This window comes from Agelaius tricolor, unplaced genomic scaffold, assembly GCF_023055355.1.
Source record: "Agelaius tricolor isolate 1412-34295 unplaced genomic scaffold, bAgeTri1.0.p SCAF_28, whole genome shotgun sequence".
In the NCBI taxonomy this organism is placed as follows: Eukaryota; Metazoa; Chordata; class Aves; order Passeriformes; family Icteridae; genus Agelaius; species Agelaius tricolor.
In genome coordinates, this window is record NW_027269288.1 from 1,636,520 (window position 1) to 1,649,460 (window position 12,941).

The 12,941-nt window shown below is 51.8% G+C and overlaps 1 protein-coding gene across 2 annotated transcripts in view; it reads left to right on the top strand.

Annotated features, from left to right (window-relative positions):
• The first annotated feature begins 3,291 nt into the window (after nucleotides 1-3,291).
• The window catches only part of EPHA8 (EPH receptor A8), a 55,150-nt gene continuing 45,500 nt past the window's right edge, over nucleotides 3,292-12,941 (top strand). Inside the window, exon 1 of one of the 2 annotated variants that reach the window (XM_071448752.1) lies at nucleotides 3,292-3,527. In XM_071448752.1, coding sequence (XP_071304853.1) covers nucleotides 3,443-3,527 — 85 coding nt within the window. In that variant the 5' untranslated portion in view covers nucleotides 3,292-3,442. Of the gene's footprint in view, nucleotides 3,528-6,782; nucleotides 6,913-12,941 lie in introns of those variants that run through there. The other variant, XM_071448751.1, reaches the window with a different exon arrangement.

The following is a 12,941-nucleotide window of genomic DNA, read 5'->3' on the forward strand; positions in this document are numbered from 1 at the left end:
TTCAGGGCTGCAATGGGCAATCCCTGGGTGCAAAGCTGGATGTAAAGGGCAACAACCACTCAGGTTAGAGCTACCGAGTTAACAAGGAGGCTGTGGACTCCCTGGTAAATGCACAGTGAGCTGGGTGCTGCTAACAGGGGGTAAACCCAGGCTTGCTTCCCTCCTTTGCTGATCTGTCTGTCTGAGCTGCACTCTCCTCTCTCTGCTGCATCTATAAATATCCTCCCCATCTCAGTGACAGCCAGGTGCAGGACCATGGCTGAGGGACGTGGCAAGAGACTCATCAAGGAGAGGAGGCAGCAGCACTCAGCAAGAAGGGGGAGGCAGCTGGGCTCAGGCCAGAGATAGCTGAATGGGAGCCTGGGGAGAGCTGCAGGTGGGGAGAGGGACAGGGATCCTGGTGTGATGCCCTCCATGCTTCTGTTTCCTGCTCTCTTTGGGGTTCCTGGGATGCCTTGTGACCACCCCTTGTGGCTGCACATGCATCCTGGTGTGGAAGGGGTCTGCATTCCCAGCCAGGAGCATCCCAAAAGTGTTTGATCCTGTACCAGCTCCAGCACCCCTGACAGTGCCCAGCCTCGATGCACATGCATTGATTACACACTCAAGGCACATCCTGACCATGAAACCAAGTGTCCAGGGAAAGCAGAATGTCTGCCCCTACCCCTACAGCCCTTCTGTGCCCAGTGTGTGTGCACTGTGTTGTGGTACAGAGTTCACACTGACCCCACTCCCTGCTGCACCCACCTCTGCTTGCAGGCATCCCATTACACCCATCCCCTCTCCCCAGAGCTGACAGTGTATCTGAGAGGCCTCCCATTCCCTGGCAGGGATTTCAGGGCATTTCTGGTGTGGCTGTGTGTTGGCTCCTGCAAAGCTGCTTTACAGTGTATAACAGCCAGCACAGCTTCTCTGCAGTCCTGGAGCACAGCAAACCCAAACCTGGGGGGACGTGCAATGGCTGCTGGCTCTTGGCCCCTTTGCAAGACCCAGAGGACCCAGAGTCCTGTCACACATGGGGCTGGGAGGGCACCAGGGGACTAGAGAGCCCATGTGGGTAGCTGGGATATGCTGAAGGTCTGCAGGGTTAGGGGCATGGCACTGGGAGTGGAATCACTCAGTGCTGGAAGGCCAAAGCTGGCTTCTCCTCCCCAGAGCTTTTTCCAGAGTTTGGGACTGAGATCACAGAATCATAGAATTGTTTGTGTTGGAAGGGACCTTAAAGACCATCTCATTCCACCCCATATCCAACAGACCATGTTGCTCCAAGCCCTACCCAGCCTGGCCTTGAACACTCCCAGGGATGGGACAGCCACAGCTTCTCTGGGCACCCTGCGCCAGGGCCTCACCACCCTCACAGAGAATATTTTCTTCCCAACATCCCATCCATCCCTGCCCTGTATAAGTATGAAGCCATTTCCCCTTATCACTCCATCCCTTGTCCAAAGTCCATTTTCTGGAGCCCCTTTAGGCCCTGGAAGGGGCTAAAAGGACTCCCCAGAGCCTTCTCTTCTCCAGATGAGCACCAGAGTTGGACGTAACTCTGCAAGGGGGTTTCAAAAGAGCCAGGCAGATGGTGGCAGTGTGAATATCATCCCTCTGGAATGCCTGGCTCTGCTTGGGCACTGTGGGACAGAGAGCTGAATGATCCAGCACTGAGCTGTGACAAGCCCTTTCAGCAAATGGAAATGTCTGGGTCAGAGTAGCAATGTGATAGCTGGCAGAAAATTTGCTTTCCCACCAGCTGCAGGGGTGCAACTACTGTGGCATCATGAGGGATTTCCTGGTGGCTTGCTGTGATTTTGGAGGCCATCAGCCCTGACCTTTGCTCCAAGGTCCACTGCAAAGTCCCCTGTGTAGCTGTACCTGTCACCTGACAGCCCCGCTCGGCCTCTGCCGGCTGCCCTGGGAGTGTCTGGTGTCCTGAGGCACAGCTGTGTCCCTGCCTGAGCCACTCTGCGAGCCCATCCTGTGATACTGCTGATGACAGGATCTCTCCAGCACTGTCTCTGCACTGACTGCTTCCCAGGCAGGCAGGGTACACAACCTGGAGGGACCTGAGGTTCTGTGCTGTTCCCAGGTCCTGGTGATGAGTGGTGCAGACACGTCCCTGCAGGTAACAGCCCTCATCCATTCTGAATGAGAAATTGTTACCACTACATGCTGGGAGGCGGGCAGGGAGCTCTTCTCACTCCTCCAGGCAGAAAGCTGCTGCTAGCACCATGGGGTGCCCCAGCATGGGGTCTAGCATCTTCAGGGAACATACAGGGTACACAGAGTGGAATGGAGGGTGTGCAACAGCTCCCTGTCCCCACTGAGCAAATCTCCATTTCCAAGGGATGGCCTGACAGACAACAGAAGAGATGCCTATCCTGCCCTGTGTGCCTCGCCCATGGGTAGTTCCTGGGGCAGGGTAGAGCTGCAGTCACAATGCACTGGCCACGAGTGCATGAAGGAGCAAATAAGTCACTGCACGTGGCGTAGATGGGAGTCAGCATCTGTGGTTACCACGGGCAGATATTAATGATTGTTCAGCATTTAGATGGGGAAGCAGTAGTGGCTGTAGGGGGTCTGTTGACAGATGTCGAGTGTTTAATGCTGAGCAAGGTACTCACCTGGCTCGGCAATTCTGGTGGCTCCAAGCAAGAGGGATGCAGAGGCTGTGGGAAGGATGCTTTGTGTTTCCTAGGTAATCCCAGGAGCCTGTCCCAGGACACCCTTGCCCAGTGCCCAGCCTTTCTGCCTTGGCACAATTGCTGTGTCTTCCCAAACTGCTTTGGAGAGGGTTGACCCTCCGTCGGGTGACAGTAAACAGTGCGTTGTGAGCCCCGTGTGCTGTCCCCTGCTCCCACTGCCACAGGTCAATTGTGAGCAGAGTGTCTGTCCCAGAATGATGTGGCACGGAAAGCATCGGGATGGGGGTGTCCTACCTGTCTCCTACAGACAAGCAAGGGCAGCAGTTACAAGGGGTTTTCCTCTCCTTGCACACCGGGAGGGACGTGTAACCCCATCCCCTTCACACCTGGCCCCGGCCGAGTGCAGGGCTCCCCTCAGCGCTGCAAGTTTGTCTCTGGCCGCGGCCGGTGAGGAGAGCGGAGCGGGATGGGGGTCACAAGGTGCAGCGGGGGCTGTCGGAGCTCCCCGAGGGCGGGGGGTGCGGGACAGCGGGGAGCGGGAGCCCGAGGCCAGGCGCTGGCTCTGGGCACAGCGAGCGCGTGTGGCGCGGAGAGGGGGGCTCGCTGCAGAGCCCACCCAGCCCATTGGCTTGCGAGCGGTGACGGGCAGGCTGCTCCCTCCCTGCCGCCCGCCCGTGTGCTGCGAGCAATGTGCGCAAAGTGCCTTTGCAATACCGGCCACTGCCGGAGCTCTGGGCAGAGGTAGCTCGCTCGCAGAGGTGCTGGGACAACCGAGGTGGCCCTGCGCTGGTGTCCGCCGCCGGACCATGGCATGGGCACAGGAGGATCTGACATCCTCGCTCTCCATCGTCATAACCTTGGCTGCCTGCCTCTCGGCCACCAGCAGCGAAGGTAGGAACCGGGGTGGCCCTGGCGTGACGGGGCAGCGTTAGGGGCACTCGCGGGATCGCTGTGGCTGTTTGGATGCACCCACATGGGCTCAGCCCTGCCGAGCTTTGCTTCTCTGTGCTCCCAGGGGAGTGCAGCTCCAGGTTCCTGCCTGCCTGAGTTTGCTAATCCTGGAGCTTTTGCACCAGAGGCAAAACTTCGGAGCTGGTCAGGAGAACCCGACTCTGCAGCAATGCCGGCAGCTCTGCCTCCCTCCTCTGCCCAGGCTCTGCTGCAGCATGCAGGGGTGGCTGCAGAGAGGACAGGGACACCGGCACCAGCTCAGCCATGGCGATCCCCATCACTGGAGCTGGCAGCAGCGCGGGGCCGGGCGCGTTGGCTGAGCAGCATGGGCTGTGATGGAGCGAGTGGGTGGGCACAGGAAGGTGTGTGGAGGATGAGGGGAGCTGGAAAGAGCATTCAGGTGGGAAACTTCTCGTGAGAGAAAGGGCTGGAAACTTCTGAAGTAGGAAGCAGGGATGCAGCTGAGGATCCTCTCCCGACATCTTGGTGTCAGCCACGTCAGGCCTGCTCTCCCCAGCCAGCCACTCTACCCAGCTGCTGGCTGCCCTCATCCCCGGCCCTCGTCCGTGTCCCTGCTCCAGTATTCCAGGCCCCCCTGGGTTTCGGCAGTGCTGCTCCTGCCACCCACCCGCTCGCCTGTCTCCCTCTGTGCTGGCAGCGGCGGCACGGCTGCTTCCCAGGTCTGCTGATCTTCATCGCCAGGGATCTGCTGTTCCCGCTCCCGAGCATGTCCTTGGCACCGGCAGCAGCATCCTTCCTCCCTTCTGCTGTGCTTGAGAACCACGGCCAGCACGGCACAGGCTCTGCAGTGAGCCCTGGGGCCGGTGTCCCTGCCCCATGGAGATCTCTCCCTTCTCCTGCCCCTGCATCTCTGCCATCCTTCCAGCACACTGGGGCCCAAGGGCTGCCACCCCTGTGCCTTGTGCACTTTGAAGAACCCTGCTGGATTGGGTCCTTGTGCTTACTGCCATCATCCAACACCCACTAGCATTTTCCTCGCTCTTTCCCCAATTTCCAGCTATTTGCTGGTCCTAACTCTGTTTTCTGCCAAATGCCTACTTCCTGGCCTTCTTCCTGCTCCTTTTCCCATCTGCTTTGCTGCCCACACAGGGGGATGCATTGGGGTCTCACTACTGGGGATGGGCTGTGATGGTGCAGAATGGGGCCCCAGCACACCGACACTCCTAGCCCTTGCTTGGTCTTTGCTCTGGGATGCAGCAGCTGCCCTTTGCCCCATGCCCCGGGCAGGGAGTGGTGCAGGATGCTGCCTGTGCAGCGCCAGGCTCTCAGTGCTGCAGCCCCGCAAAACCAAACAGCCCTGCCTGGACTTGGCGCATGCTGGGCACTGACAAGTGAGGCAAGGGTCTCCTTGCTGTACTCTACGGAGGAGATTGCTGGATGCTGAGTTGGGCTTTATGGTGTCTGCATGGACAGCCAGGCCCTGCACTGCTGTCTGCCTGTCGCCAGCTGGGACGGACCTGGCTTTCCCACAAGATTTGTTGGAAAAGAAAGCTATCCTCAATCACAGCCTTGGTCAGGAGGTTGCACAGGGCTGGGGATATGCTGGGCTCTGGGGCAGACCAAGCAGTCTGGATCTCAATTAGACCAGACAGGAGGCACTGAATGGCATCAAGAAAAGGTGTGGGAGCCTGCAGAAATCGACTGGTGCTCCATCCACCACCACAATGATGCTCATGGCCGCGCGGATCCTGGGGCTCTGCTGTGCCCTGGCATGGGGCACTCAGTGCCAGCCAGGTCTGCAACATAAGCAGTGGAGCTGGGATGTGGCTGTGGGCTCTGCCAGTCCCCAGTGCGCCAGTGCTGGGAAGGGCTGGGAGCAGCGTCCGCACTAGATCGGCTGTGGTGGCGGTTGTTGAGCACCCTGGCATGGGATGGGACTGGAAATGTGGGAGATGCTGCAGAGTAGAGCCCAACCTTGGTGCATGCGACCCTCCAGTTGTGCCAGACTTGGCTGCCCATCCCAGAGCGTGTGGAGGCTACGGGCACGGTGTGAGGGTGTAGCCTGGCTGCCCATCATCTCTGCCTGCTCCCACAGCCTCTCTGTGCCCTGCATTTCTGGCTGTGCTGCCGAGCAAACCCAGTGCTGGTTTGGGAACTACAAGGTAGAAAATTACAACCACAAAGCAAATTTCAGGCCACGGTGTGCTACACTCTGCATGCATGTATTGGGAGGCAGTTGGTGTATAAAAACATGTATTAACCTGTTTAAAAAAACAGCTTCAACCCTAGTTTTTTTTCTTGCCAAGAGCTCCCAGTGCCTTTCTCTTTCCTGAAATATTTGTTCCAAGAAGTTTTAAGCTTATATTTTTTATTCCTTTCAGTCTTGTGTGCAGGCGTGTCTGAGAAATAACAGGAAAAGGGAATCGCTATTCCATGGGAAATCCCCCATTTCAGCACGGCAGCCATTGCAAAATGCATTGAAAGCCAAAACTCAGATTTTTTTTAAAGAGGGGTAAAAATTTGCAGGATGTGGAAGATTTTTATTTGGAGTACTGAAAAAAGAATTGTCTGAAATTATTAAATTGCTTTAGAGCAGGGAGGTAGAAAAATTATTTTCGATATATATAATATTTCAATATAAGATATGTCAATAATATGAAGTATGAGAGACTAAAAATATTTACACTATTGCAGATGGAGTTGCATAGGTGAAAATATTAAAGCGGGTATTTTATATTATAGCACAAATTGAAGTTAAATAATAAAATACAAAATATTTTCATTAAATTGAAAGAAAATCAGACAAGCAGAAATCACCACATTTGGAACTTGGGTGGGGGGTAACAAAATTGTATTTTCTGTCAAAAAATGGCACTTCAAATGCTGCTGCTGGGGGTCTACTCCCTCCCAGGTGGTGCCCCCCATCAGCTCTGCCCTCCGTCCATGAGACGGGTGACTTTCCTCCCCATCACAACATGGACCCCATGGCCCGTGGGTGAGCTTGGAGAGCTCCATGTGGGGACCTGGTGAAGCAGGGGAGAGGGATTTGGGGACATTTCCCCCAGCTTTTTGGGGCACATAGGGCTGGCTGAGCCAGACAGCAGGTGATGGGGATGGGGTGACGTGCAGGGGAGGATGCTGAGCCGAGGAGAGGATGCTCATCTTTTCCTTGTACCACAGTGATGGGGTTTTGTTCCTCCACTCAACAGGGATGGGGTGCGGGAAAGCACCAGAATCCTTGGGAAAGCCCAGCCGCTTGCTGCGCCGCAGAAACGGGGGCCACAGGAAGGGTTCATGGGGGTCTCCCCCGCTAATCTCTCATTGTAATCTCATTAATTGCCCCTCTGCTCAAACAGAAAAAAAGGTAAAAACTAATCTGCATGTTTATTCAATGCTTCTTTCCTACTTCTCTGCAGCAATGCCGAAGTCGAGGCTGCGGGAAAAGCAAGACATTGAAAGGGAGAGGAAATCGCCTTTTCCGTTTTAAAAAGGTTGTGGGGGTCTGTGTCTGGTCTCTGAGGAAAGGAAACAAGAGTGTTTAAGCTTATGGACTTTTGATGATGGGGGATGGAGAAACATTGGTTTAAAACAGGGAGCTGGTTTAGGCTACATTAGTGAAAAAAAAATCTGGGGGTGTTTAATTTTTTGATTGCTCCCAAAATGCTGATATAAAGCAAATATTTGCATAATTTTAGGTAGGCTTACGGGGATATGTTTCTGGTGCCATCTTCATTTCCATCCCTCTTGTATTAATAGCTTATAAAACTTCTGGAAAATCAACCTCCAAAATTTGCAGAAAAATAACACACCTGTGTACAAAACACACCTACTTTGGCAGGTTTTTCATTCTCCTTGAATTCTCGTTTCCTGAAATTGCAAGGGGTTGTTTCCAGTGACAATAAATGAGCACCCATTTTGGTGATGGTGGAAATGCATCTGATGAAGCCAAATTTAAGTACAGCTGAAAACCTGATGAATTGCTTCGGGGAGGAAAAAATTCCTTATTTTTTCGATTGCTGAAAAGTGGTTAGCAAAATATTTTACTCAAAAAAACCCTCAACAAGCCAGCAGCAAACCCCAGCCCCAAAGATGCTCAGGAAGGGTGGAAGCTCATCCCACACATCCCAGGTCAGTGCTGGGTGCCGGCGGCAGGGCTTGGGGAGCACTGGTTTTCTGGAGACATCCCGCCACCTCCGCTCTTTGTTCTGCTCGGGTCCTGTGTTCTGCCTGTCCCTGCTGGCCTCGCTGGCAGTCTTCGGTGCTGCCTTTATCTCCAGGGGCACATCCATTCATATGATAACTCTATTCATACCCTGACAGTTTTTGATAGTTCATTCTTCTAACCCAGCCTGTTTGCCTGGCCAACACTCAAAATGATTCCTCTGTCACAGAGGCGATTAACCCCTTCAGCCTTACCAGTCCCAAAGGCAGTGGTTAGATAATGCACTTGTATTACCTTCAATACGAAACAAAACCCGTGTCGGTGCGTGATACTCTGTGTCATAAACAGCTGTGTAAAGGATGGAACTCCTTGATGGATCGGATCCAGGCACACCAATAAAGCCTAAGTATGTAACTCCTTAATGGATCAGATCCAGGCACACCAATAAAGCCTAATGAAGTGTATTTGGCCCAGGGATAGTGGCCAGAAAACTATTCACTGTTTATCTAAAAACAATCGGCAAAGGCAGTGCTGCTTTTAATAATCCCTTCCAAGGGCTCGTCAGCCCCAGCCTTTAAAAATCAGGCCCCTCTTTCCCTGATACAAATTTCCCTGGCTTCACCTTCCAGCCATTTGTTCTTGTTAGGCTTTTCCTGCAGGATTAAAGAGCCCATCTTTTGCGGCGGTGAAAGTGGTAAACTCAACCTGTGCACCTCGCAGCCCTTGTGGGCATGAACAGATTGAGCTCTGCAGGTTCCCTTCTGTGATTTTTCTTTACCTCCAGCCTTGGTTATCATAGTTGTGCCTATGGTATCTTCTGCTCTGTGTCCAGTTTCTCATATTTAAAATGCTTATTTAACCACACCAGTGAGTGACAACAGTGCTGGCTGCAGCTGGATAGATGAATCCATCCCAGCTCCATCCCAGCATCAATGATGCCGCAAGTTCCAGGGTCTTTCCTTGGATGAAATACCTTCTGTGTTATGCACCTTCCATGCAATTATTAAAGACTTTTGTGATATTTAATTACCAGTGGTATGAGATATTCAGCCTGTCCCCTCAAAGGCAGTTAGTATTGGTATTTTTGTCTGTGAAAATGTTCCATTTTAGAAAGCTATTTTTAAGAAAGCAAAGGCAAAAGCCTTTAAAAGAAATTATCTTGCTTTTAAAATGTCATTGGGGTACAAACAGCTCAGCACAGTTTAGGGTGGCCAACTGGTGCGAGAGCAAAAATGTCCTCAGAGAAATTAGGGAAAAAGCATACGACAGCCTGAAAAACTGCCATGCAAAGCCCCTCCAGATAATCCAGATAAGCGAGCACATTTGTAAAAACCCACGTTTCCTTAGTGAGGATTCCAGAGAGGATAACACTCAAAGCTTTACCAGGACTGCAGGGACACAGGGACCGGTGGGAAGGGCAGAATGGCATTTTCAGGGTGCTGCAAGGTTTGCCCTGGCTCTGATACAGGCACAGATCTCCAGTGCCAGGTTTGCCTGAGTCAAAGTGGGTGGTATGGGAAGAAGTGGCAGTATGGCATAAGAAATCTTCCAGATCCCAAACAGGCAGGACATAACTGAGGGGGCACGCAGCTTACGTGTGGGGAGTGAGATAGTCTGGGAAAAGGACTTAGGACAGTGTTAGCAGCATACGTGGCATGAGCTTCAATGTCCAAACAATGCAGCAGAGGTTGGAAAACTCAGTGACTAAAGCTGAAAATGCATTTGTGTCTATTTTATTATACCAAACAGATGTGAGAAAAGAGAAGAAGGAGTCAGGACTAGTGTGAGGACACTGGGACAAACCCCTCTGGACACAGCTCCCCTTTCTTGGAATCTGTACGACAGAGGTGTTGCTGACTGCAAGCAGAAGACATTTATCTTGTGTTAGAAAACTCCTGTGTAATTTTTAAAGGCTGTCACAATATTGCATTACTGGTACCATGAGGTGTTTAGGCTGTCCCTGTACCTGAACTGCAGCTCAGAGGGAAGTCCCCATTTGGGTGCAGGTCCATTACCTGTTCCTCAAGCTTCTGGCTTTGGTCAAGGATGCCAGGAGCCACTCTTTGGTGGTGTGGGAGTTGAATAGATCTGTTCTCATAGGGCTTTAGCCAGATGAGATATCAAGGAGTGGCTGTGCCAGGCATGGGCTCCTCTCTGCTGATGGACAGGGCCATGTCGTTGTGCTGTCCCTCAGGCTGGGGACGTTGTGGAAGAAAAGACATGTGTGACTCCCAGATGGCCAAATCCAGACCTGAGGGCACCAGTTGTGCCTCCTCCAGGGCCACAGGGACCCCAGTGCTCCATCCCCAGCCTCACTGCAGTCTTGCTTCTTCCCCTGCTCACTTTTGTTGTTTCCATGGAATTTCTTGAATCCCTGACCTTTCTCACACCCCTATCCCCAGGGCCTTCCCACCTCCTCCTCTGGCTTCTGCCCTGAATTACAACAAGCTCAGTCACCCCTAGAGCCTGACTCCGGGACCAGGGACACAGAAGTGTGGGGTCACCCTCACTCGGAGCCCTGTCCAGCCCCGCGCACTCATCCTCAAGCCCTGGGACAGCCCAGGGCATCCTGACATTTCCAGTTTCAGCTTGCACTGGAACCAATGAGTGCCACAGTGCCAGGCTGCACACCTGTACTGGGGCTGCACACCTGTACTGGGGATGCACACCTGTACTGGGGCTGCACACCTGTACTGGGGATGGCTGCACACCTGTACTGGGGATGCACACCTGTACTGTAACACCCTGCCCAGTGGTGGGTAGTGTGTTTAATTTGGGTCTCCTACACCAGCATGCCCAGTTCTCCCTGTCTGTCCCCCTGCACACAGGCATTGGGAGTCTCTAAGCGAGGAGGATACATGACCATTTTACATCTCTATTTTCTCACCTGTAGTTTTGAGAGGGAACATCTTTTTGTTGTTCAGCTTTTGATGTGCTTTTTTTTTTTTTTCTGGGAAGAAAAAACCTGCCCTATAATTTCAAGGGTTTTAGCCTTAGAAATACTTTATTCAGGGTGTTTTGTTTTGTTTCATTTTTTGCATTATTTCACAACACCTCAGTCCTACCATGGGTAGGTAAGGTGCTCTTGCACTGCACATTATCTTACATGATATCATGCAGGGGCTGGAAGGATCAGGTTGATAATTTTATTTTTAAAACCTGAACTGAGGCTTTTTGTTAGCACTGATTGAACAAACAAGCTTTCTTCCTACATCAAAGTATCTCCTGCTCTGGGTATATTGAAAAGGGGTGACCCTCTGGGCAGTCCTTATGGGCATTGCCGCTCCTGATGCATTACAAAATGATATAAAATTAAATGCAGAAAGTTCACAGCAAAAATCTGGAGGTCTGAGAAGAAATCCTGAAATGGGAATTAGGGCACAGCCAAAAAGCAGTACTGCTTTCATTTGAAAATGTTTCTTTTTAGCTTGGTGGGTTGGTTTTTGGTGTTTTTTTTGTTTTGTTTTGTTTTGCTTTTTTTCCTTTGGTTTGTTTGGTATTTTTCATCTCTGTTTTTTTTTTTTTTTCTTTTCCTTTTTTTGTTTTGTTTTGTTTTGTTTTGTTTTCCAGCTTGATTCTGGCATTTCCAGAAGTGTGGAAATCCAAAATTCCTGCCAGATTTCATATTTCCTGGACCTACCCGCACTGCTTTTCTAAACTCCTTCTCTGGGCAGCCGAGGCCGGTGGGTGCCGAGGGTAGCCCCATCCCCACTGTGTCCTTACTATGTGCAGCCTTGTGGATGAGCAGCTGCAGGAAAAATCCTGCCTGAATCTGGCTGCTGGTCTGGCAGAGCAGCAACCCACTGCTGACCTGGATCTGTGGGGAACATCCCTGCACACAGCTCCCGAAAGGGGGGAGCTGACCTGCCCTCCAGGCAGGCTGCTCCTCCCTCTGAGCCCTACCCGTTGGCCTCATGTCTTGGGGAATAAATGGCTATTTTTCATTCCTTAAAGATAAATACTGCCCCAGGGATCAGGAGGCTGAAAGCAAAGCTTCCCATCCTGTCCTCTTGCCATATTCCAAGGCCAGTAAGACTTGACTTTGTGTCTCAGCTTTGCCTCCTGATTTGGAGAGGTCACAGATGCCTATTCAGCTGGCCTCTGCATTAAATGGCGGGACACAAACAGCTGACCCACCCTGGCCCCACCTGCCTCTTCCAAGTTTTGCCCCAGATTACAAGAAATGATTGCCACTGGCTGTTGTTCCCCTCCTCTCAGGAAGCCTTTTGCTGCCTCTCTTCCCATGCGGATAACCCTCCCTGTGTCATTCCCCCATGAAGAGGGGCTGGGGCTGTGGGGCTGCTGTGGGCTGTGCAGACCTGCTTGGAGTTGTGGAGCTGAGCCTGCTGGTCTTTGGGTAGTGGGGAGCAGCCAAGCTGTGCTGGTAAGAGTTTAATTATCGATGCAAAAGGCATTGTTGCATGGGAGGGGGGGGGGGGGGGGAGCCTTGCTGTGAATCTTGGGAGGCCTTTGAAGTTGTGATGGAGAGGAACTGAAGCCCAAGGGAACAGGGCTGCTCCCAGTGACCCTTCCTCCCCACGCCTGCGCTACAAAGCCCCTGCCTAAGAGGGAGATGGTGGAGTAATTAGAGGGAGGACCACAGTGGGTTAACAATTAGTGAGGGTGCTCAGAGCCCTCTTTGGTCCTTCACTGTTTTTCCAGAGGCTGGGACTCAGCACATCCACTATGTGTGTCACACATCCACTGTGTGTCACAACAGACTTGTTCTACCACCCCACCATGAACACGGGGTGGGCTGAGGATGCACAAGCTCCCCTAGATACCACAAGCCCATTCCTGAGCCCAGGATGCTTGGATGTGAGATTCCGATGTGCTCCCACATCTGTTTGTAGGGATACAATACATCCCTGCAGGAGCTGTGGCCAGCAGTGAAAATGTTGGGAAGGGTATCTAAGCACTCACTCTTTATATGTGATATAGATATATATGATACAGATATAAATAGAGATATGGATATAAATATATAGATAATATAGAGATATACATATGTTATAGATACAGATATAGATACAGATACAGATACAGATATAGATATAAATAGATATAGATACAGATATATGGCACGAGATATATGGTCCCAAGTAAAACTCACATCCTCTGGATACTAGTTCCAGTCTCAGGTCCCTCACTTATCCCAAGCAGGATATGGAATTTGGTTGATATGGGTATGGAAATGGATACAGATATAGATCCAACAGTAGAGATATAGG